This window comes from Chelonoidis abingdonii, chromosome 4 (genome assembly GCF_003597395.2).
Source record: "Chelonoidis abingdonii isolate Lonesome George chromosome 4, CheloAbing_2.0, whole genome shotgun sequence".
In the NCBI taxonomy this organism is placed as follows: domain Eukaryota; kingdom Metazoa; phylum Chordata; order Testudines; family Testudinidae; genus Chelonoidis; species Chelonoidis abingdonii.
Window position 1 is genome coordinate 81,763,538 of NC_133772.1, and position 27,073 is coordinate 81,790,610.

The 27,073-nt window shown below is 40.9% G+C and overlaps 1 protein-coding gene across 28 annotated transcripts in view; it reads left to right on the forward strand.

The window, feature by feature from the left end:
- GPHN (gephyrin) overlaps positions 1-27,073 on the forward strand; it is a 648,985-nt gene that overhangs the window by 396,937 nt on the left and 224,975 nt on the right. For all 28 annotated transcript variants that reach the window (XM_075065364.1, XM_075065351.1, XM_075065350.1 and 25 more), the window contains 3 exons: positions 1,902-1,996; positions 14,120-14,186; positions 25,550-25,822. In XM_075065364.1, coding sequence (XP_074921465.1) covers positions 1,902-1,996; positions 14,120-14,186; positions 25,550-25,822 — 435 coding nt within the window. The remainder of the gene's footprint in view (positions 1-1,901; positions 1,997-14,119; positions 14,187-25,549; positions 25,823-27,073) is intronic.

Below are 27,073 nucleotides of genomic sequence, written 5' to 3' on the forward strand. Positions count from 1 at the left end.
ACCTTTGTAACTGTTGTTCTTCGAGATGTGTTGCTCATATCCATTCCAAACCCACCCTCCTTCCCCACTGTCGGAGTAGCCGGCAAGAAGGAATTGAAGGGTGGCCGGGTCGGCTGGGGTATATATCTGGTGCCATAGCGGCGCCACTCCAGGGGGCGCCCAGCCGACCCGCCAAGTGTTGCTAGGGTAAAAAGTTTTCTGACGAACGTGCGCGTGGCGTACGCACACCTAACTGGAATGGATATGAGCAACACATCTCGAAGAACAACAGTTACAAAGGTAAGTAACCGTCTTTTTCTATTACTGCATTCAAATTCTTTAGTTCAGCATAAGCCTAAGCTTCTAGTTTCCAGGACTGAGTGCAAATACCAGTTTGCATCTTGATGAGAGATTGGGGTCTTTTCTTTGTGGTTATATGTTATGTGTGTTGGCATTATATTTACCTTTGGAAGATGTTGCTAGTGGTAATGCCTGTTGCGTAAGCAATATGCAGTAGGCATATTCTTTTTTTTAGGGTTTGCCCTGTAACATGTTCTCTTATGGGACTTAAAGAGAGATTTGAGCCCACAGCCTACAAAGCAATTTGGGGTCTGCTGCTTCTCAATGAAATGTCCTGGGTAAATGTAATTGATTTGTAATATATTACTTTTCCATGCAATCGTTTGCCTATTATTTTTTATTTTAATTCTTTCAATGTGTCAAAATGCAAAGTATTATGCAAAGAATATTTAGTATATTGACAATGACCTTCCTAACAAGGAGTTTCTTTCGTTCTTGTCCCTTCTACTGATCACTGCACAAAGAAGTTTGGTTGCATTTTCAAAAATGGGTTTGATCATTTTGTGAGAGTTAGTAATATTCATAACTATTTATGGTAAGAAAAGGATAATCCAGTAACATGATTCAGATCATAAACTGGTCTCTGGAAGGATCAGGAGGTTTTTATCCCCCACGTATAAGGAATGAGAGAAAGGAAACTTCTTTGGAAGTATCAGGTATTGGCCTGTGCTAGATGTTAGAAACTGGAATAGATAAATCTAATCCTATGTGACAAATCCTGAGTTATGAAGTGGCAGCAGAAAAGTATGCATGTCCCTTAAAAATAATTTCTCACCAATTTCCTTACATGCAAAACATTGTGAAAATGTTGTGACTGTGCCACTATCCTCTGATGCCTAATACATATGGGCTGCCTGTGAACAAATGCCACTGGCTTGTTTGAAACCACCACTTTGCTGATGTAATTGATAGGGAAGGCTGCAGCTTTCTGCCATCCCCTGGCCATTATCATTTTCATTTTCACTATTTTTCCTGTTTGTCTGCTAGCTACATGGGCTTCATTTAGCAGGTTCTTTTCCCTGCTCCTGTTCAGATTGCTTTATACTTCCCCTGAAAAAAGCCAATAGGAAAATTCACATGACGATAATGAGGGGGCATTTAGAACTAGTCTTCTTGCTTAGTTGCCAAATGCTATTTGATTCCTAATAGAGGAAGTTGTCATTATTCATGCAGTGGAATTTAATAGTCCCTGCAAACATGAAGGTCCCAGAGCACAAGGCTTTCAGTATTCTTACAATAATTTGTTTCACTGAATCTAACAGTGATTTTGTATTTTCCATGTTATGTTTATTTTATTTACACGAGCAAGAAAATATTCTTTAGGGGATGACTTTCAGAATCCAGTCTTTGTCATAGGCATCTTCTATATTGCAAGAGGGGAAGACCTCAAGAAAGCTGACTGTCTCCGCTCTGAGTTTGTAACACTCACAGCTGAAACGTTCATGCTGATCACATTTAAGAAAAAAGGGGAATGTTCTTATACAAACTTTAGTTAGTTTCACATTTCTTTTCATTTCTTTTTGTTGTTTTCACTCAGTCTGCTGTTTAATCTTTGATTACAGGCCACTAAAGAAGTAATAGAGCGAGAGGCCCCAGGGATGGCCCTGGCAATGCTGATGGGATCACTTAATGTTACTCCTCTGGGCATGCTCTCTAGGTAAGAATGTTACCAACAAAATACAAAGTGAACTTTTTCCCTAGCAATATTCAAGGTGGTGGAATGACTGCACAGAAAAGAACTCTTGCTTGGCACATATCTTAAGAATAAGGGGTCTCAAGCCCAGATGGGTGGCCAAATTCCATGTCTGGTAGTTGCATTCTGCCTTCTTAAATTCCCCCTGCAGTTTCTGCTGGTTAATGTATCCTCCTGTACATCCTGTTCCAAACTGTATTGTTAATCAGCTGCTTGATTCCAACCCAGTGCAGTTGCATTTCAGCGATGAGTGAAGTAATTCCTGTATATGTAGCTTGTAAAGCACCAAAGCACTTCCTTTAGTACAATAAATTTAGAAGTATTATTTTGACAATCCAGCATGTTCCAGCATAAGCAAAGAACATCTGTATGAGAATACAGAAAGTTAAAAGTGGCACTGTCACATGTGCTTAGTTTTTAGTCATTTAACTATTAAATTTTGGAATTTACTATCTGATGCTTGATAATTTTTCTTTCCCTGTTGGTGTTTTCCTTCAAACAACAACTTCTCCCACAATCATATGTTTGCATGTGTGCCCTAAAAGAAACATAGGCTTTACCATTTATTCTCCTGAGGTTTTCAGTATCGTGGCTGATCTTTTTCTATAATGGCAGAGCTTTAGTAGAATCAACAAGTTTTTGTTAGGCTTTGTCTACACTGTAACTTCACTGGCAAAGCTTTTGTCATTCAGGGATCTTAAGAAACACACGCACACCTGAGTGACAAAAGTTTTACCTTTTACAGACGAAAAGCACTGGTGCCACTCTTGGGGGGTGGAAGTTTTTTGTCTGCAGGAGAACTTTCTCCTGCTGACAAACAGCAGCTATACTGGTTGGCTTTTAGCAGCACAGCCTTGTTGCTAAAAGCTGTGTGGTGTAGACAAAGCCTTAGTTAACATGTGATTGCTGTTTATATGTCTCTGAAACAGCAAAGCAAAAATATGTCAGGGTAACTCAGAAACAATGGCTGCAATGGTTTTTATTTTATTTAATTCTCAGTTACAGTGATGGATAAAACAAGTATTGTAATCATGAATAATAAAGTGATTTTAAAATCTGAGGATAATTCTTACTCAGATGCTTGCAATTGTGAGGGCTCAAGTGATTTGAGAGTTTCCATTTCAACCTTTGTCCCATTGTGGGTATCCGAAAAGGCAACACGATATTAGCATAATTAGATTCTGTCCACTGCACTCAGTGTTTTCATTTCCATATCTGTTATATCTGTTGTTGTATATTGTTGGGAGAAATAATTTTCTTTTTTTGGATACACATGGATTTCAGCAGAGGAAGGGGATAATTTAGCTCCTTTGTTGTCAGCTCTGACCAGTAAGGTGGGAATTACAGTGGGGCTGACTTTGACAGCTTGTCAGGCTTTGGTGAGTCACGTGGACAACATGGCTAAAAGCAGAGATATAATGTTTAATGTTGATCAGAGAGAACGCATCATGCTGTCCTTTCTCCTGTGTACATGGAGTGGAAGAGGAGAAAGTGTCCCTTAACTTCAGCCATTCCCAAGTGTTGTGGGGGAGAAGAGTGGAATGCCCCTTCTGTACTAACACATCTCTCGGCGTCTCAAATACAATTATTGTACTTCATTGTTTCAAAGAGAATACCAATTCTCTCTTGCTCCAGACAATTCCCCCTCAACTCCTTCCTTCCTCTCCCCCTCCGCCCTCAATTCAAGCACTAAATACTGAAATTAGCAGACAAGCAGGAAATTGACTGGGACATTGATCTTAAAGTCTTTCACATTATCTTGAGAAACAGAGATTTATTATACACGCCTTTGAAATTAGACCTTTTCCAAAACATTAATAGAATGTCCATGCAGTTGGTACACTTCTTTACAACTACACCATAATAATCATACCTTACATTTAGATAGCATCGCAAAGGATCCTAAGTAGGAATCACTTTTTACATGCTACTTTCACATGCTACAATACTTAACTTTGGCTTGGTTGCTGATACTGGTTACAGGCACTGATGCCCCAGGTCTGCCAAAAGACACACCAACCCTTTGAGGCAGCAAATGGTTTCTCTTAGCCCCTCTAGTTCCCAGCTAGATTAACTCCAGGCTAAGTACACCATCAAGTCTCAGGAAAACCACAGGTGCTGCAGAAAATTGTATTAGTGAATCAGTAGGTCATTTTCTTATGTGTTAGTGCTGCACAAATGCTCCAGCATTATGCTAGGAAGCACAAAGATGCTCACCATTTTTGTAAATAAAGAATTGCATGGCACTGTTTTGTATAATAACAAATGTTTAAAGTCATGTTCTGGCCAATTCTAAATAATTCTTTCTCATTCCGACTGGCTATGGTATTATTTTTCATGTTCCCTTATAAACTGTAGTGTAATGGTTCCATGTACTGTTAATTAGCTACGGAATTCCACCCTAGACCTGGCTGCATTTAAGTACCATGTAAAAAGTGATTCCTACTTGGGATCCTTTGCGATGCTAAATAAATGTAAGATATGATTATTATGGTGTAGTTGTCTCATGGAAAAGAAGATCAGCAGAGTTTTAAGTCTTTTTTTCCATATCTATAAATGAGGAACGAAGTAGATTGCCAAGCAGGAGCTCCACTGGGTAACTTGCTGTTCCTGTGTGCTAGTCTATCACTGTATCTTCTCATTTACTGGCCTGCTCCCAATGTGTTTAATTGCCTATTTAAATGAACTGTTGCTAGCTCTTGCAGTTTTATTGCAAGTCTTGCAATATTTGTTGTTTTCTGGAATCTCGTCCTCATAATCGTATGATTATGTCAGAATCTGAGCTTTCATTTTTAAAAATAAAAGTTTCTAGACTTCATGGTTGTAGAGGAAAGCTTGGCAATGTGTACTCTAAAGGATCAAAAGCCAGAAGGCAAATAAAAAAAATATTTTTAAGTCAGTCTCATGATTCTTTGGGTCCTGACTGAGGATTTTTGAAGTCTTGGGGTTGGCAAAACTGTAATATGAATATATATCAGGAATAATTTATAAAGCTTCTCCATACAAAGAATCTTGCTCAGTGAAAGAACATAAATTAAGGCAGAATCTAAAAAGCATGCAGTGGTTCACATTAATACAGAGAAGCTGTGAAATTGTGCACAGAATTTTACAAGCCCCTGGACTACTGTCAATATAAGAATTATATTCTTTGTTTAAAAATATTTCCTTGAGTTACTTGTGACGCATGGGATTATTAAGATGGATCATTTTAAATATCAAGGTTAGTTTTTACAATGTAATGTTTTCTTTCTTTGACTCAGCTTGGACTGTGAAACTAGACTGTTTAATTTCACTTTGGGTCTAGTCACTTTCATACTCTGATTCTCATCCACTAGCATGATTGGGTTTGGCTCTCCAGCACTGTGTAGGGAATGTTGAAATCCAAAAATAATTTTTTCATCAAAATGTTTTACACTAAGATAACATTATTTGCAGTCATATTAGGTTTTTCAATGTTTCCCCCCTAAAATTCATCTGCAGTTTTCCTTTAATATTACTACACAGAAAAAAATGATATTAAAAGAATATAAAGGTTGCAAAATCAAGCACTCAGAAGTTAGAAGATGCCAGAATTAAGGTTGTGTATGCAACCTTAATTTGGCTCCCTTGTGTGTATGCATTATGATGATACAGTCATTAATTACATGATCACATACTATTTTTTTCAGCTGACCCAGGTTCATTCAGTGGACACAATAAAGGATGATCACCTAATGAACAACTATTTATTTTTTTGTTTTTTCCTTATTCAGTGTATAGCCCCAGGCCGTACCGCACACTATTCAAACCCTGCTCCGAACACAAAATGATTAATTTCTTCATGGGCTTTTTAGGGGTTCTCATTGCTATTGTATCTGAGTTTTTCACAAATAATGAATTTATTTTCACAGTACTTGTGAGATAAAGGGGTATTATTATCCTCATTTTACAGATGGGGAACTGAGCCATATTGAAATGAAGTTAAAAGGTATACACTAATTCTGGGTGCCCAATTTGAGATGCCTCTTGTCAATTCCAGGGTTAACTGCATTCTTGGTCCCCTGTGTGATTTTCTCAAGGGCATCCCAGCCATCACCTCTCTGCGGGTCAGAACCCGCATCCCTCTCCCTCCAGGCCGAGGATTTAGTCTTGCAGTCCCCCTGTCATTCATTGTGCTCATCCCGTTCTGTTTTAGCAGAACCTCCCATTCTGCTGTCTTAAGGGTCTATGACAGTCTTTACTGATGACCAGCCAGCTTTCAAAAGCACAGTACATTTATTTACAAAAGCATTGCAGGGAAAACATAGAGTAAAACAATATACAGTCTGCACACGGTTTAGGCTTACCAGGTGTTACTATCTTCCACATCGAGACCCTGGTATGTCTCCAGTCCTTCAACTCTTGCAGCAGGGTTTTTCCATCTTAGGCTATGACTACACTCGAATTTGAAGTGCAAGTGTGGTCGCAGTGCCAGCGCTGGGAAAGAGCTCTCCCAGCACTGCACTTACTCTGCCTCCTCATGGGGATTAGCTTGCAGCTCCCAGCACTGCCGCACTGTTTACACTGGCACTTCACAGCGCTGTATCTTGCAGCGCTCAGGGGGGGTGTTTTTTTCACACCCCTGAGTGAGAAAGTTGCAGCTCTGTTAAACGCCAGTGTAGCCATGGCCTTAGTAACAGTCTTATGTTAATCTGCGGATCAACAGAGGGCCCCTAAGTCAGTTCAGCCTCCACCTTTATACCAAAAGCCCATTCTTCTTCGAGTGATTAACGTCTATTCCACATTAAATACATGCATACTTTGTGCACTGATGCCATAGTAATGCCCATTGGGGCAGTGAATTCACTCTGATCCTCCTTGCACCCCCAGCCAAGGTTATAAAGAGGGAGTCACTTTCAGTTCTTCTCACCACCCAGGGCTGGTAGTTGGAGCCTCACATGTGCTCTTGCTCACAGAGTTTTTACCTCTATCAAGAATTATTTTTCTAGTTGTGTATAGTTCTTTGTATATAATTGTTAGTTAGCTAGTACTATTGTTGTCCCATTTAGAATAATTTACTTAAAATTTGTCTTGGTTTCTGTTCTGAGCAGTAGCTTGGTACCAGGGCTTCAACATGCTGAAGTCACCCAGTTTTAAGCACTATTCCATCTTCAGAGTAACAATGCCTGTTAGCAGTCCTCATTCCTAGTTCTTAAAGTGTCTGGGAGAGAGAAGAGTGCCAGATGTGAGATCCTTCAAAAATAGGACTGAACAATCTAGAGAGGTGAGGCTGTGGGACTTTCTTATAGTGTGTGCCTTGAGATCTGCCCCTGAACTTGGAAGGTTGATGCAGAGCAATACAGATAAAACTCCAGCTTGGCCATTGAGAGCTAAAAAGAGCTCATCTTCCAGCAAAAAGGTCTCAGACCATTGTCACCCCTTATCAGAGCCCTCTCAGAATTTCTTGGGTACCAAAGATAGAGCTTGAGCCCTGGATTGAAGTTCCCTGGTACCATCAACTTTGGTATTGTCAACAAAACAACTGAGACTGATGTCATCTGCTATTCTTGGCTGGGTATCTTTGGGGACATCCTCTCAAACTTGCCATGAAAATGGGTACAGAACTAGGTCAAGAGAGAGAACTTAGTGGAGTCAGCATAATTGGGCCCCAGTTCCGTATCCATTCCTGCAGTGCCTTATTGGAATTCCTGGGGCATCCTTCCTGCTTCTAAGTCACTTCCCCCCAACCTTCTGAGATTCAGATCACTTTGCAGGGACACAGTTTTACCACGTACCATTTCAATGGATATCGTTCATCCTCCCCTCCTCCCCCTCCACTGTGCACAAGGCTCACCAGAACAACCCTTCCACACCGCTCACAGATGGGGCTGAGCGCCCGAGCTCTGGGCCACATGTGGGGGTCAGTTCTGAAGATAGTGCTGCCCACCAGCAGCAAATTTATCCGGTGCTGCTGGTGGGCAGTGCTGCCTTCAGCTGACCCCCAGGCAGCAGCTACCACTCTCCACTCTGCCTTGCAGCTGGACCAAACGCCCAGTTTTGGTGAAAAAAATAGGAACGGCTGGGGCAGAGCTGAAAAAGGAGACTTCTCCTGGCCAAAACGGGATGTATGGTCACCCTAAACCAGGACCATATAAAATCAGCATCCAAACAGGGACACTAAAAAACTTCATTTAGTTGGGGAAAAAATGTCCCAACATCTGGGTTAGGATTTTGTGTAGGTAGTCTCCAAATATTATTGGCTAGGTACATACACAGTCCCAGTCTCCACTGAGACTTCTCATCCCAGTCCATTTCCTTGTCCAAGCAGTTACAATTCTCCCTACCCTGATTTGGTTATTCCCATTCTCCTTCTCCAGCTTGTCTCGGACCTCCATAGCTCTCATATGATTTGTCTCTCCCTTCCCTACAGCTTCCAGTCAATCCTCGGTACTGCTGTTTCTTCTCACTCACCCGTCCACCCCAGCTCCACCACTAGATTCTAGTCCCAGTATCAGGACATCCCCTCCTCAGCGTGTCTCCTTTTTTGCAACAGTTTGCTATCCTTTTCATGCAGCTGAAGGTAGCCTGTAGCCCACTGCATATGTTTCAAGTGTGCCTCGTTGAGGGATATTACTCATTTATCCCCAAAACAACCAAGTATCCGTAGAAATTTGGTATGCTTTAGAGTTGCCAACTATCACAGTATTTTTGTGGTCCAGCAATTTTGGAGCACTTTAATTTGCATTGCGTGGTCTCACTGGAAATTATGGGTAGCTCAGGACTTCAGGCTGAGCTGGAATTGATGTCCAGATCTGGGCTGCTGTTCCACTTGTCACCAATAGAGGCCACTGCAGTTCTTGCTGCCTGCTGCTTTAGTCTGCTTTTGAACTTGTGAGGTTGGCAGTGTTGGTCATCTCACTTTCATTGTTGAAATTATTTAGATCAAAATTCAAGAATCATGAAACTGAGGTTGTAGAAAGAGTTATGTGCACGAAAGGAATGAGTCCACAACAATTTAAATTTCCTGCGTGATGTGGGGTTTTGTTATACATTGTATCCCACCTAGGCCTTGCTAGGTAGAGATGTATGGCTTATTGTTTGGAAGCCCTCTAAAATCTACTGCTGTGGCATGCATCCTGTATATGATGTGGATGCAGCTCACATAACACATAGAGAGCTGCATATATGGCATATACATATATACACTACCTGTGTGGCCCTGAGGATATCACATGGGCAGCAACAGTGTGATGGTTGGGCTGCAGGTTGAGAATCACTGCTCAAGGAGGGCTGGATATTTTCTCGCTCATTGTAAGACTGGCGCCACCTCCACCCAAAATGCTGTCATTGATGAAAAAATGCAAGAGTTGACAATACTGTAATTTTACATGCACAATGTAATCTTCATTTTTCATGCCATGCCATTTCCTGTAACAGACTAGGAAGGGAAAAGGGATGAGGAAGGAAATATTGTCATCTCTTGTTAAACATGCAATTCACGTTGTCAAGTGGACAAATAGCCACTTGATTCTTTGCAAGATATCTAGTAATCTTAAGCTGTTACTCAGTTCCCTTGGAAGAGATTTCTAAACTGAGCAATATTGCACCTGAAATATGCTAATACATGAGGCAGTACAGAGACTATAAGATAAAACACATTTGAACTGCACAGCAAGTCTCGTGTTCTCTGTGGGTCAAGTTAGTAATGACATGAAAGGCTAATTTTGAGGCTCTGAAAAGCTACTGTGCCCTTTAATGCTGAACATTTTGACACCTGTCAGTAGGAAATTTGTAACCCTGCCAGAAAATGCAGTACAGCCTCGAAGTGCCTTTAAGACAGTGAATTATTTGTGTAGGAAGAAAGCCAGGGAAATGCCCTCCCTCATAAATCAGCTATGGTCCTTGGCTCTAAATGTTCAGTAACATCCCACGAAGAAATATATTTTCCTCTTCCTCCTCTTGTTTTCTGTGGCTTACCTTTTCATTTGCTAAAAAATTCTGACACCTTATTTTTTCCAGAATGATGCTTAAACCTAGGCGTGTTTGGTTTTTGCTCCCTCCCACCACACCCTAGGATTTTCACTAAAAACTTGTTTGCTATATAAAATTGGGAGGTACTCTTATGACTCCATGGCAACATCTAATAATTGTATTTTTTTTTAAATGTTTTACTAAAGAGAAGAACAGGCAAACTCCTCCCTATGGCGCTGATTCAAGAAAGCATGCCTATTCAGAACAACATGTAAGGGCTGTCCTGACGCAGGGCCTACAGCAGTGATTCTTAATGACAGGAACAATTAAAACTACTCACATATTGGTTGACTATGTGCTTCCATTTTGGAGATAGTATCGGGTGTAGCTGTGTTAGTCTGTATCCCCAAAAACAAGGAGGAGTCCAGTGGTACCTTAAATAGTAACAGATTTATTTGGGCATAAGCTTTCGTGGCTAAAAAAACACTTCGTCATATGCATCTGAAGAAGTGTTTTTTTAGTCATGAAAGCTTATGTCCAAATAAATCTGTTAGTCTATAAGGGGCCACCAGACTCCTGGTGCATTTACAGTGTGCAGTTTTCTCGGTGGCTTCACTTTTGCCCTTTAGCTACCACTCTAACATTTTAGACAACTAAATTGTAAAAAGCAAACATCATATGTCCAATCTTTTTAATGAACAATGTTCAGAGCTGGGTAAGTGCTGCAATCAGGCAGTCAATACAATTCACCTACTTTTTTTTACATGAGTTGGCTTTTGCTGTTTTCATGCCCCTTTTGTCTTTGTTTTCTGCAGACATCCCTGCAAAACAGTTTTACTAGTATGAATGTCTGTAGGAAGTGAACTTTAGGTTCACACGCTTGAGTACTCACTTAGATTTACTTTTTGAAAGCATTTATACCAAAATTCAATTTTTCAGTCGGAGAAGAGAAACAAGATTTATACACTCTGGAGAGAAGCCAATCTCAACCTGGCTGTGTAGCTGAAAAATTAAGATGTTGCATATCAAGCCATACAATAAATATAATTTGTAAACAATGTAATCTAAAATTACAAGAAATTTTCAATCTCTTCTCAAATATTTAACAAATAGAAAAAAGCAAAACTTGTGGCATAAATTCTTTGCAAATTATTAATTCACTGGGAGTGGCTAGGTCATTACACATATTGAATCTATTTCACCATATTAAGTATCCCCAGACCTTCTTGTCAACAGTCTAAAATGGGCCATCTTGATTATCACTACAAAAGTGTGTTTTTTTTCTCCTGCTGATAATAGCTCATCTTAATTAATTATCCTCTTACAGTTGGTATGACTACTTCCACTTTTTCATGTTGTCCATATGTATATATATATCTTCTTAGCATGTGTTCCATTCTATGCACCTGATGAAGTGGGCTGTAGCCCACAAAAGCTTATGCTCAAATAAATTTGTTAGTCTCTAAGGTGCTACAAGTACTCCTGTTCTTTTTGCAGATTCAGGCTAACAAGGCTGCTACTCTAAAACCAATTAAATGAGAGAAGAGACAGCTGAGAGGCTAGTTGGACAGAAATATCCAGAAGCTAGGACTATATAAGTAAACAGGATGAAAGTGCTGGGAGGAGAGGAAGACAAAAGTAAACAGGACTGGCTGCTGCTACTGTTCCCTTCCTCAGCAGCTAGTGGGGAAGCTGGCAATGATTGTAAATGTAATATATAATACAGCACAGTGGTGGTTAAGAAGACCTAGATCAGCTGTAGTCAGTAACTGAGGTTGGAAAGGACTCTCAGGATACCCCATGGCACTTTATTATATTGAAATGAAGTCATGAGGAAAATATGCATCTGTTCATATCTGATAGGATTCCCTAATGCATAAATAAGGACAGATTATGCCACAAATACATAACGTCATTGCATCTAAATTGCTAGTAGACTGATTTGCACTATGTTGGGATTGCCTGGTGAAGGGCAGATACCTTCTTGGACTTGCAACTTTTCTCCCTCTTCTCTTGGTTTTCACTGAATGTTCTTCAGCTGAGTTCTGGGAGAAAACCTCTCCTGATAACGCTTCATGGTCCCATAGGTTGTAGTGCACTCTGGTGATGCTAATAGACTTTGTATTGGGCTACAGATGTACATCTGGGGCATCATTTGTGCAAGGCTCACGATGTTTCTTTACTTTTAGTGTCAAGGCAAACTCCATCCTATGATGTATTCACTGTCTCTTCTCATAGATGCCTGTGGGTAAAATTTTGAATTTAGGGGCTGATCCTGTAAATATGTACAAACATGAATGATAACTCATGTGAGTAGTTCCCTTGCTTTACTAATAATGTCCTTGTTGACCACCCACTTACCTACTGCCCAAAACATCATATCACTTTCTTGCATGACACCACTTACACATGGGACATCCTTCCTGAACTGATCCTTAAGACCACTACCCTCCTTTTTCAAATACCTCTAGGAACCCACTTTTGACATAAACGCCTACAAATGTTCACCTGTAAATGATAGTTAGGGTTTGGGACAGTTAGGAATATCTAATGAATAGATATAGATATAATGCAGGATATGTTTTTAAGAAGAAATTGTACATTGTATATAATTACCTACATATATTTTGATGTATTCATCTCTTCTTCCCTTTATATATCACTTGTTTTCTTAGGGGTAGGTATTCTGCCTACCTCTTTCTGCAAAGAGATACACTACAGGACCTCAATCCTGACTTCAGGCATCTAGAGGTATGTGTGCACTGCATTGTAAACCCAGGCTTAGTCTCAGTTTTTAGCCCAACTCCCCCTACTGTCCACACACAATCTGTCTGGCTTGGGTCAGCAAGCACTCAGGACTCTGGTCCCAGGACCCACCTGGGGATTGGATCCTGAGTTCTGCTGAGACTCACATCCGAGCCTTGTCATTTTGCAGTGTGGACACAACTCAAGCCACAGATCCAAGTCAGAAGGTCTGCATTCTGCAATATGGATGCATTAGCACAGTTGTGAGACCCAGGTCCAGCAACTGTAAACCCAGGTTTTTTCAAGCATGAGCTTGGAAACACCAAGTCCACAAGCACTGGTCCCACAGACCCAGGATTACAATGCAGCGTAGACATACCGAATGTGGTATTGAAATATAAAAGTAATATTTATTATATATACCATATTTTATATTGTACGGTAGAGACATTGTCTGAGAACAGGATTGAGAGCCTGATCCAGGCTGGTTCTGAGGTCCGGAAACCAACTTTTTCTTTGTCTTTTTGCAAATCACTTATCTCTTTTCCTTTTTCCCCCATCTTTGAAATGGAGCTGTAATCTGGGGTGCCAAAGGAATAAATGGTTAAAGTTGTGAAGCTCTTTGAAAATGTGAAGTCATCGACATAACTGCTTAGCAATAGTAGTAGCATTCATTTTTGATCTTCCATGCTGATGTGATAGGCTCTAATCTCAAATTCTCTGCTGCAGATCATCACTTCGTCTTGGCTTTTTCCCTGCTGAATATGCCTCTTGGGAGTGCAAAGCAGACTCATGGGGAGAATAAGATTTGAAAATTGCCCTTTAGGTTTGAAATGAATATACCACCATTCTATCCAGGGTGCTGTACTAACAGTCCTCCTGATTACATTTTTATATATGAGAATTATTATTATTTCCTTTTGTTCTTTTCTTATACTGTAATTAAAAAACATAAAATAGAACAAATGGAACTTGGAGTGATCTGTTGTTATTTTTAGCTCCTAGTCAAAATAATTTTCTGGAACCATTACTCAAGTTGTACACAAACCAAAAGATTTGAGCAAATATGCCAGATCCTTATCTGATGTAGCTAAACAATGAAGTTAATGTCACTAAACAGATTTATGTCAAATGGGGCTCTGGCCCAATCAATGTCTTTATATTACACTTGATCAAATGTGGAAATCTGATTTTCTGCCTTACCTGATGCTGCTTCTGGTCCTGTTTCTTCTGAGCACATTTCAACCCCTGTCCTAATTCAACCCTTGATTAGAATGTGACCATGAGGCATTTTGAGAGCAGGCAAACTGAACTGGCAGGCACTGGTGACCAGTTATAATTGCCCTTTCATGATGGGGGTTTCCCATGAAAGATGGCACTTGCATACATTTCACCGTTTCTCTTTCTTTTCAGACCTGTATGTGGAATCAGAGGAAAAACTCTCATAATTAACCTGCCAGGCAGCAAGAAAGGGTCACAGGTAAGAAGTGTTTATATTGAGTCTACCTTTAGAGCTTGCTGCCATCCTATAAGAAGGACTTCACATTGCTTGAGGTGGCAGAAAATTAGCTGCATAACCAATTTTACAAAAATCCATGTATATATGTGTTAATATACCCAAAAACAGGATCAAGCGCATTGCTCTCTGCAGCCATATTCTCAGAGTGAAATAAGAGATCCAGCTCAGTCTTGTGTACGAGGAATTCATTTCTTTCTTACTACAAATTTTGGTCAGGAAAGGGGAAAAAAGGGTGAAGGGCAACAGTTTTAAAACTGTTATGAAGATAAATATATTCCAAACAATCTCTTCTTTCATTATTGAATTTCAGAGTTATTACAACTGAAAGAATTTTAAAACTCAAAGTTACTTTTCACCCTTCATGCATTTTGTTTTCTTTTTGCCTTTCACTCAGCTTGGACAATGAAACTAGCTGGTCAGTTTTCTATTTTAAGTTGCTTTCATTTCCTGAATCTAATACACTACCACAATTATGTTATATTTTAGAGTTTCTGTCACAACTGTGAAAGATTCACGTCAAAATAAGAACTTTAACCCACATTTACTATGAAATAAATATATGGAGATATACCTATCTCAGAACTAGAAGGGACCCTGGAGGGTCATTGAGTCCAGACCCCTGCCTTCACTAGCAGGACCAAGTACTGATTTTTGCTCCAGATCCCTAAGTGGCCCCCTCAAGGATTGAACTCACAACCCTGGGTTTAGCAGGCCAATGCTCAAACCACTGAGCTATCCCTCCCCTCTATTGTTTAAGCAAAATTAAAAAATGAATATTAAGAAGTTTGGACAATTTATAGATGGTAATTCCAAAGAGACAACATTATTTCAGCATATTATATTGCCCCTTTTTTAGATTCTAGAGATTGATGTCCCATGTGTTAAACTATGGGGGAGATAGAGTGGTATTGGTTTTTTAATAATTTTTATTTACTATTTCCAGTAGATTCACAATGTACTGGTGTTATCCAAACAAAAAGAATGCACGATCTCTGCCCTGAGTTACTCACAATGTAAAGATAGGCAAATAAATAGACAAAGGATGATGAAAAAGGGTACAACATACTGAGAAATAGTTATTTTAACAAATACCTGAAATATGTGCAAGTGATAAAGTACGAGATCTACTGAAAAATAAAGGAAAAAATATTTAGTGAAATTTCATAAAGGAAATGTTTTTGTAACCTGATGTACTTTCTTTGTCTTTCTGTTCACTCCTCAATAAATGTAGTTTAAGAAGTCAAGATCTCTTAGATTTCAGCAAAGATTATTAAGACCCATGATAGAGAGGGTATACTTCTGGAATATAGGAACCTGAAGAACCGAATTGAATGAGTCTGTTACAGAGATATCAAATGAGGATTTACTTTGTCTTATGAACTGTTACTTCCCTGTTAATTTCATTAAACTAACCTTACTAAATATCACTGGAAGGTAAAAAGAGGGGGTGTGGTTGTTAACATTCAGAGCTGGAAAACATTCAAGACTGCAATTTCCCTAATAACGGGAGAAGTTAAAATGCCATCATGGTCAAAAAAGTAAATGTGTAAAAATCATTCATTCTTATTCTGTATATGTTTCCTTCATATTTTATGATTCACAGCTGCCAACTTCTTGTGCAAGGAAGTGTTTATTCCTCTTAGCTTTGTTGCACAGCTACAGGAGAGGACCCTGGAGTCTATTTTAATAAATTAACCTTGGGTTTAGTTAATAAATTATTTAAGCACTGACAATGTACTTAGCTCTGACCAGGACACCAATATAAAGAGCTGTAAATTTAAGTCTCACTGTCAACAGAATGAGCAGCTAAATTCCAAATGCAGAATCTTTATTACTGGTAATGACATGAGACAGAAAAAGTACTCAGCTGGATTTTTAGATCCTGTTGTTTATTTCATATCCCTGACAATTAGACAAAATTATTTTTTTACTTTTAAACTCTGCATATTTATCATGGAAGGAGAATAAATCATGAAGAGAAACTAAATAGCAGACCTCCCATGGTATTCTATATTCACTTTTCCGACTATACTGATTGTTACTTTTTGGTAGATAAATGAAAAGAAGTGTGATGTTTCAAAAGATATTTTTTAAAAGAGATTAAACTGTTAGTGCAATAAAATGGCGCTAGTCATATTTTAAGAGGAACAATTCGTTTGGTAAACTCTATTGTACCAGGGTTGCCAAACTTCCAGGATTGTTCTGGAGCTTCCAGAAATTAAAGATTATGTCATGTGATGAAACCCCCAGGAATATGTCCAACCAAAATTGGCAACCGTATGTTTGCCTTAGCAATATAGTGGGGGAAGAAACAAACACTTGTACCCACAAGAAGCTGTGCTTTACCCAGTATTTTTGTGCTGTGGTTGTGAACACTCTAAGGGTATGTCTGCACTATGGGATTATTCCGATTTTACGTAAACCGGTTGTGTAAAACAGATTGTATAAAGTCGAGTGCACGTGGCCACACTAAGCACATTAATTTGGCAGTATGCATCCATGTACCGAGGCTAGTGTCGATTTCTGGAGCGTTGCACTGTGGTAGCTATCCTGTAGCTATCCCATAGTTCCCACAGTCTCCCCCGCCCATTGGAATTCTGGGTTGAGATCGCAATGCAAAAACAGTGTTGCAGGTGTTTCTGGGTAAATGTCGTCACTCAATCCTTCCTCTGTGAAAGCAACGGCAGGCAATCATTTCGCTCCCTTTTTCCCTGGATTGCCCTGGCAGACGCCATAGCATGGCAACCATGGAACCCGTTTTGCCTTTTGTCACTGTCACCGTATTTGTACTGTGTAGCACTGAAGTACTGACACAGTACGTCAGTGCTACACAGCAACATTCATTTGCCTTTGCAAGGTAGCAGAGACGGTTACCATCCCTATTGCACCGTCTACCATGCCATTGTAAATTGGCGATGAGATGACGGTTATCAGTCCTTCTGTACAGTCTGCTGCTGTCATGGGTGCTCCTGGCTGGCCTCGCTGAGGTTGGCCGGGGGGGTGGACCCATGGAAAAAAACCCAAATAGAAAAAAAAACCACCCTCCCCCCCCCCGGTCCCCCCCAATTTTTCCTTTCTTTTTTAGTTTTTTTTTTCTTTTGGTCGACTAAAAAAAAAATAGGATAAGTCCCCCAGTCAATGCCTAGAATTGGGTAAAGTGGTACAGAGAACGCAGGAGCAAACGCCGTCCGTGTCAGAGCCCAGAGATCCCGCAGAAATGATAGTGCATGCCCATTCTGACAGGGTGGCACCTGCAAACCACTACCCATTGACTTCCCGACTCCCCCCAACCTTCTGGGACTACGTGGCAGTGTCCCCCATGTTGTGGATGACGTATAAAAGTATGCAGGAATAAGAAACACTGAGTTTTTAGTGAGAAAATGCGGGAGGAAGCCTCCAGCTGCCATGATAGTCCCAGGCAGGACATTAAAGGTGGCGGAGAGAGAGCAGCTCCATGCCTGCTTATGATCTAGTCCAGAGAAGACAATCTTTTGTTAGACATGAAAGGGAGGCTGATGGAGCTTCAGCCCTCCAGTTGCTCTGATGAAAATATTACCAGTCGTCTGACCATCTGCCGGGAATGACACGGAGTACATTCATTCCCATTTTACCCAGGCGCCCCCGGCGACCTCAACCGAGGCCAGCCAGGAGCACTCAAAACGCTTATGATAGACAGTGGATAGCAGTCAATATTGTACCATCTGCCACCAAGAAGGGATGCTGGTGTTCAGCGTGCAGCACCCCGTCTACCGCACCGCGCACTGCAGTAGACATAAGGTGACATTGAAAAAAGGGAAAAGTCTTTTTTCCTTTTCTTTCGGGGGGGAAGGTTAAATTGAGCATAAACCCTGAAACCCCGGGAAAATGTTTTTGACCCTTCAGGCATTGGGAGCATCAGCCAAGAATGCAAATGCTTTCGAGACGCGGGACTGTGGCAATAGCTGGTCCTCGTACCCCTCCCTCCCATGAGCGTCCATTTGATTCTTGGCTTTCCATTACCGCTTTGTCACACAGCACTGTGCTGTGGTCTCTGTCTATCATAGCCTGATTTTCTTCAAATGCTTTGCATTTCTTATTCCGTAACGGAGCTGTGATAGAACAATTGATCCTCCCAATACAGCGAATCAGATCCAGTATCTTCTGATACGGTCCATGCTGGAGCTCTTTTTGGATTTGGGACTGCATCGCCACCCGTGCTGATCAGAGCTCCATGCTGGGCAAACAGGAAATGAAATTCAAAAGTTCGCGGGGCTTTTCCTGTCTATCTGACCAGTGCATCCGTGTTCAGATTCCTTTCCAGAGCGGTCACAATAGTGCACTGTGGGATACCGCCCGGAGGCCAATATCGTCGATTTGCAGCCACACTAACCCTAATCCAACATGGCAATACCGATTTCAGCGTTACTCCTCTCTTCAGGGAGGAGTACAGAAATCAGTTTAAAGAGCCCTTTATATCGATATAAAGGGCCTCGTTGTGTGGACGGGTGCAGGGTTAAATCGGTTTAATGCTGCTAAATTTGGTTTAAACGCATCGTGTAGACCAGGCCTAAGTAATGGTAGGCACACTGAATATTCCACTTGGCTTTAGAGAGCACTCAGTGTGTTTGACTGAATGCCAAAACCCAGCACATTCTTCTCTGCAGTGATGGTGTATAAGATCTGGGAGCAAAAGGAAAGATATAAGTGGTGCTGGGATGTGCTGTTCAGAAAACTTTTTTACAGTGTGCCTCACAATTAAGATTTGTGGGAGATTTCTCCTACTTTTTGCCTGCCCCGTTCCTTTATTTAATATGGCCTCAACAAAAGAAAGAGATATAATCTTTTTAACTTTTATGTTGAAATGTTCTCAGTTAGTGTTAAGTTGTTAAAGATAAGGGTGCAATAAAATCCATCTTAGTTTTCAGGTTCGAGCCACTAGGCTGGTTGCAGAAAATGTATTTAGTAGAGGATCATGCAGTGACACTTTGAATGATACAACCAAACTGTTAAAAAAAAAAAAAAAGATTAATTAAACAGTCATGCAATTGCTACTTAACACTGTACAACAATTACACGTGCGCCCAAAGATTAAATATTGTATTGATGGATGATCAGTCCACTGACACCGAATACTTATAATCTTAGAACCTAATGGTAACTTTTTGATATTAATTGGAGCTCACTGACAATTTAACAAAACTACTCCATTTATAAGCTATAATAATATTAATTAACATTAAACTGATCTTTCCTATAATTGTACTTCAACCACCTTCTCATTGGCTCTTTACATTACACATTATTTCAATTAACATCTGCACCAAAGTCCTTCCCATACTATCAGTATAGATAGCATTTTAATAAACATTCACAATTCTCAAAAACACTAATTAAAACCTTACTTAGTTATAGCCTAAACGTAATGAGCAAAATAACCCTGGGACATGTCCTTGCTAACTCTTACTTTCCTATTATATTCTGTGTCCAACTTATCTTTAACTTTCTCACACTAGCAAATTCAGTTTCCCATACTCCTCTACACTTAGGCTAACTTAGGCCCAAAACCTAATTTCAACCTATTTCTTAACTTAAACCATTGTATCAGCTACAGAAGGACAGATCACCCTGAGGTACACACTCGGTGTAAATTGTCATAAGCCCACTGATGTCATTGGGCCTATGACAATTTACACTAGCAGAGATTCTGCCCCCTAGTGTTTTTAATGTTTGCCAGTAAAAGTTCTGAATACTACAAATAGCGTGGGATTTAGAACTCTCTTTTGGAACCTATTTGTCAATACTTAAACCAAACTGGGTTTTGTTTGGTTGTTTGCTTGCTTTGTTTTCCCCAAAACAGCCTGTTTACTTTTCTAATGTGTTAATAATTCTTTGTGTACTTCCTCAAACATTCACTGCTTTTCATTTTTGATCAGCTTACAACTTCCTGTCCTTGTCCACCACTTATATCCTGTTTCACTTTCTGAGGTTTAGAATTTATTTAAATAAAGAGAGTTGTGTGCTTTGGTATTTCCAAGGCTGTTTTTCAAAAAATAGTACTTTTGGAGAAACAGCAGCAAGAGTTTAAAGATTATTTTTAGTATATATGTTTAATGTAGTGTATCTGTGTTCTAACCTAAGTTAAAGCACTTACACTGAGTACAGAATTAATTTTCAAAGAATTTAGAAGTAAACCTGTTAATTAGCTTGAATTGTAATTCAAATGCACCATTTGTGACTTTTTTAATCTTTCTGGCAAATTGATTCATGTGTAGAGTCTAGCATCATCTAAAAGGATGGGCTATTTTTTATTTTGTTAATGTGATCATTTTTTATTTTCTGGCAATATTTATTTTAACCGTTTTTCCTGGCAACTATTTGTTGTTGAATGGATGCTTCAGATTTGGAGATTTCATTTTAAAAAGATTTGCTTTTGCATTTCTATTTACAAAGAAAACTTGAAAAATGAGCACCAAATATAACAAATGCAGTGTTGTCTTCTCCCCTCCCTACCCTGCTCCTATGGCCATTCTGCCACATAGCTGCTCTCCTCTGTGGCCACCCCATCACACTGCCAGTCAAATACCTACCCACACCGACCCATTCTTTTCAAATTACACAAAGTACTAGTGTGACAAAGTGGGAATTTTCTGTAATATTTTTATGAATCCCATGTGTGCCTCGGGTTCCCCTATATGCACTTCAAACGCTGTACCTCCTGTGGCAAGCCAGTGCTGGTGAGCGATCCACATTCCAGCTGTCTGAAGTGTCTGGTGGAAGCTCACGTACGAGAGCGTTGCCAGGTCTACCGCCAGTTCAAGCCTCGTATGAAGGAGGACAGGGAAGCTAGACCAAGGTCCATCCTGATGGAAGCCACACTCACATTGGCGTTGGAGCCAAGCTGGTCAGACTTGGCACCAAATACCTCGCCATGAGTGCGGAGTGCTCCTCTGGCAGTGCGTCTCTAAACACTGTTCCCCTTTATTAGTGCTGAGGAAGAAACACAAAAAGCTGCAGTCCAAGAGGGGATGTTCCCCAGATTTGAGAAAGGTCAAACACAGGGAGTGTAGCGGTGTGTGACTTGCATAAAGCCACTCCTCTGTCTCCACCCTGCAAGCAGCAACATCAGCTCTTCCATGCTCACAGGTGCTGTTGAGTCTGGTGCAGGACCAACCACTTGACACTGGGGGGATATCATAGCACAAGCGGCTTCATGGTGCTGTCCGTCCCAGAGGCATTCACTGCAGCCAGGAACCTGATGGCAGTCTTGGTACTGCTGACCCCTGCGGAGCAAGATCCAGTACTGGCGAGGATATCAAGCAGAAGGGGGCATGGTGCCCCAAGCTCCTATTCGGCACAGGGTCCTCTGGTACTGACAAGAAGGAAACAGACTCTGCTGATGTCGGCAAAGGCTTCCCTGCTCTGGCACCGTTCCTCAGACCCTCGGCATCGGTCGGTGGAAGCAAGGGGTACCTCCACCCATGATCCCCGCAAGCCGACTTGTCATCAGAGTTAGAGGTGGAACTATGCACCCAGCCAAGGGGTCAATACCAGTACCTAGCCTATGTTCCGTTGGATCCCGGTGGAGGTGCCCCTCCAGGTGCTTGGTCCAGTAGGCAGTGGCCTGTGCAGGTCCAATGGCCTTTTTGGAATCCATGGGGTTTTCCCTCAGTACTGGGACATCTTCCAGCTGTTTATACTCAGTGGGGTCCAAGAGAAGGGCCCCTCCACTGCACTATCTGGCACCCGACTCGGACTTCAGTACCAAACATGGTACTGATGCTCAGGATTTGGGGCTATGTGTTATGGTTCGGGCAGAAGAAAAGGAGGAAGCTCCCCTGCTGGTTCCGGCTTCCTCCTCCTTCCTAGACAAAGCTGTGCTGGAGCTGAGTGGCTCGGCGCCTCAGGATGACTTCGAAGCTCATGAAGAGCTACTGAAAAGGATGGCGTCTAACCTACAGCTGGAAGTGGAAGTGCTTAAAAAATCCTCCCACAGCCTGATTGACATCTTGGCCAGAGCAGCCCTCTCAAAGGTGGTCCTACCCCTTAACCAGGCTATTACTGGTTCAATTAGATCCCTGTGGCAGATTCTGTCCTCCCTTCCCCCGACTACTTCAAAAAGAGCAGAGAAAAAGTACTTTGTCCTCAACAAAGGGTATGAATACTTTTATTCCCATCCCCTTCGTGGGTTCCTTGTGGTTGCAGCAACACACAAAAGAGACAGGCAAGGGCTGCAGAGTGTGACCCCGAAGGTGATGGACTCAAAGAAGCTGGACCTATTTGGCAGAAAAATTTATTCTACTGATGGATTACAGCTCCACATCTCCAACTAGCAGGTCTCGCATGAGCAGTATGACTATAACATCTGAGACCTTGTGTCTATATTCAAGGACTCGCTGCTCCCAGAAGTTCACACAGGAATCCTAACTATAGCCAGGGCCTCCTTCCAGTCTGCCCTGGATGCAGCTGACACAGCTGCTAGAACCATGGCATTGGCAGTAATCATGCGAAGGTGCTCTTGGCTCCAATCTTCAGGCCTACCACCAGAGGTTCAGCAGTCCATTCAGAGCCTTCCATTTGAGGGAACATCTCTCTTCTCGGAAAGGATGGACACAAAATTCCATGGCCTGAAGGATTCTAGGGCCATTCTCAAGTCTCTGGGCCACTGTGCCCTGGTACCTTTGAGGAAGTACTTCAGACCTCAATAACAGGTCTACTTCGCAGCTCCACCACTGCGCCAAGACCTGTTTAAGAAACAAAGCTGGAGTTGTAAGCACAGGCAGCCGCCCTCTTTTTCATCATCCCCACTAATAGGTCCACACAGATACCTGGGAGGCCCCAAGCAGAACTTTTGAAGGGGCACCCAAGAGTGTTATATCAGTTCTCATACCAGATCTTGTCCCCTTTTGTTTTCAGACTGACTTTCATACTTCAGCGCTTTGTGGTTCTTCATCACTTTGGAACGTTGGATGCTGAGTATGCAACTCGTTTGCACCCATGAGGCATTGGAAACCATTCACAAACCACCCCGTGCTAGATGGTGACAAGGTGCACAGTGGGAAACTACCCACGATGCATTGCTCTCTGCATCAATGCAAATGCTGCTACTGTGGATGCACACCGGCGCCACAAGGAGTGTGGACATGCAGCAGCAGTTTAATTACTGTAGTGGCTGTACATCAATGTAACTTAAGTTGATTTAATTTTGTAGTGTAGACAGAGCCTAAGAGACATGGGTATGGATGTCATCTAGCTGTCTGGCCCTTAGTCCCCATGTCAATGGAACATTTGAGAAGACAATATCAGAACATTGACACCTAGCAACCAGTGATCCAGAGGAATATAGATTTCCCCATTTCTCAGCAGGGAAGTTGAGCAACGTTGCCCAGCTTGAAAACAAAGGACTAGGAGGTGTGAAGCAGGCGATAAGAGTTAGCTGCTGGAAAGAGTCAGGGCTCTCACCTGGAGTATGACCAAGGAGGTCAGACTAAGCGCAGGTCTATACTACAGATTTGTATCACTACAGCTGCATTGGTGCAGCTGTGCCACTGTAGCGCATCTGGTGAAGATGCTCTAAGCTGACAGGAGAGAGCTCTCCCATCAGCTTAATAACTCCACTGCCGTGAGATATAGTAGCTGTGTCAGCAGGAGAAGCTCTTCTGCTGACATAGCATTATCTACAAGGGCAGTTAAGGTCAGTATTACTACATCACTCAGGAATGTGAATTTTTCACACTCTTGAGCAATGTAGTTATACTGAAGTAAGTAAGTAGTGTAGACCAAGCCTCAGGGCTTGTCTACATCAACAGGCAGCGATCGATCCAGTGGGGGTCGATTTATCGTGTCTAGTCTAGACGCGATAAATAGACCGCCAAGCATTCTCCTGTCGACTCCAGTAGTCCACTTGGGCGAGAGGCACAGACAGGGTGGATGGGACAGTGTCAGCCATCGACTTACCGCACGGTAAGTAGATCAAAGTACATCGACTTCAGCTATGTTGTTCATGTAGCTAAAGTTGCATAACTTAGTGTAGACCAGGCCGCAGACACACGCACAGCTTGAATAATGGGGTTCAATACAGCTTTGCTGGGCTAACCAGAATGGTCTATGCTTTAACCTTCAGTTCTCTGTGCTAACCTAAAGACTTACTATGCTATGTTCCAGTTGACTAAGAAACTATACTGTTTTGACAAAGCTCTTTGAGTGTCACTGCAAATGCTTACTGAGGTGCATTAATCCCCAAAGAGTGTACAAGTCTCTGCCAGGAGTCTATCTCAGGTGGACTTGCTGAACAGAGCTTACGGTGTAAAGCAGGAGTGCTGAAGCCCAGGAGGTCCAGTCTAAGGAGGCAGTGAAGCCATATGGCTGAGCCTGGTGGACAAGTGAGAGCCTGGAACGCTGAAAGGGTTCCTCCTCGAGACTGTTCGAAAGCTTGGGCCAAAGCACCAGTCCTGTGGATCTGAGACAACTAGATTGTTTTAATTTTATTAAAATATTCCTAAATGCATAGGTATTGTTTGTATATGTGTTGTTGCAATGCATCACGCTTATGACTGGTATTATAGGTACAAGGAGTACAGTTACAGGGTTTCTGCAGTTTTTCACTGTCTCCAATCATGGGATGGAAACTTCTTACAATCTTTTAGAAATCATAGGACAATGGGAGGTTTAGAGGAAAGATTTTATATGGTCACTGTAAAATTATCTTGAGTTATAAAAAAATTATGATGACATTAATGATAGTCTGTCATTCTACCAGCCCATAGGAAAAGTCCAAGAATAAAAAGTAATGTGAAAGCATGATTATAGAAACCCCTAATGGTGTGAATAAGGAGTTGAAGACTCTTTCTCTAGGTATGAAAGGAAAAAAATGGGGACAGTTTGAGTCTAGAGTCACTATAGGGGTACAATAAACATTGTTTATGTTTTTAATCTCTGTTAAAACATGATATTTGTGATATGTATTCTGTGGTTTGGCTAATGATTGTTCCTTCTATAAACTCTTGTGGATTGGTTACTGGATGGTGTGTACAATGGCACTTAACTGTTGATATCCTAGATTTTTATGTTTGTTATATTGGTTGGTTAATTTAGCAGTTTTAACTGTTGCACAACAAAGTGTTCTTCTGTATGATCCTATGATCAATAATACTATATAGTGCCCACTTCATCTTTGATTAATCTATTAGATTTTCACTTGATTCTTCTCCCATCAGAAATTGGGTATTAATTTTTGATTGGATGCAAAATCTGATCTAAACCTCAAATACTCCTTACTGAAAGAGAAGTCAAATCCCTATTTTCGTCTGTAGGTAACTCTTCATTGTCATTTCTCTTCTTGTACATAGGAATGTTTTCAGTTTATACTGCCAGCCCTACCTCATGCCATTGACCTTTTGCGGGATGCCATTGTAAAAGTAAAGGAGGTACATGACGAACTTGAAGACCTACCTTCACCGCCACCTCCTCTTTCTCCTCCTCCAACCACCAGCCCACACAAACAGACAGAAGACAAAGGTGTACAGTGCGAGGAAGAGGAGGAAGAGAAGAAGGATAGTGGAGTTGCCTCAACAGAGGACAGTTCCTCTTCACATATAACTGCTGCAGCCATTGCAGCTAAGGTGAGTCTAAGCCATATGCATAAGGGGCACTTAGGTTTCTATCTCAGGTACTTTCCACCAACAGCCAATTGCATTTTAGGAACATGTTTGTTTTTTGGTTTTTGCAAACTGGTGGATTTTAGTCTAAAAATCAGTACCATCCAGCTCCACAACAATATGCGAGTCCTGTTTTGGTAGTTATCACAAACTTTGTAAGGTACCACACATACCCTGCTATTATCTTAATGCTTTTGTGGACTTTACAATACCATTTTCTGAAGTCCTAGAATTTTTATTTTTTTTTACTCAAAACACCTTCAGTGCCTGACTGTATTACCTCCAGTAGGTGGTACTTCATTTCCTGCTATCACAAAGTTCTGTTAAAAAGGACAATATTGATTTTGACAAAGCTAAAATGGAAAAAAAATATGACAAGGAGGTTGTAGAATAGCTAATATTCTACCCAGGCTACTGGTATTCCCCCCCATATACATCCATGTTATGGGGGCATAGTGATGTGGAATTCTGCTGTGACAAATAGGTCTCATTACTATTTAGATTTCATTATTTTAGCCAGTTTGATTAGGCAAATGTTACCAAGACTAGGATTAGAAATTTTGGATTATAAAAGAAAAATGACTTACAATAATTTGTTAAAATAGTACTTGGAAGAATTTATTATATCAGTATGTCAAAATGGTTAAAATACTATTTTCTCTATAATTTTGTTTTTCCAAATCAATAGTATTGTTTTAGTTGCAGCACTGTATCTTTTACCTTTGTTTCATGCCTTCAATTTATACATATTTAAGGTTTGTGTGTTTCTAGAATCTTGTGAAAGGTTATTTAAGTTCATCCACCCTACGACTGGCTAAACTGCTGTTTTTCAATTGCTGTTGACAAGTGTATCCAGATAAGAAATTCATTTTAAGTAAATCAAAAAGACAGTATACCACTTTTTATTTAAAACACAATAGCAGCATTCCTGCTCCCAAAAGACGAAGTTCAGGACTGAGCCATTATGTTTCCATGATGCCTCCAACCTAATATCATTTTCTCATGAATAAAAAAATCCTGATTACATATAGGTTTGCAGGACTAAAAGCAAAAAGAGATGTAAATTATCAACTGCAAGTTGCAATTTTTGTTAATATTAATTTAAATGTAATGTCTAATTAAGTCAAATAGTTCTTTTGAAATGGCCAAAGACTTAAGTATTTAGTGCAATTTTTTAAGGGCAGAAAATACCTGAGATCTAAACTGATTGTGCTC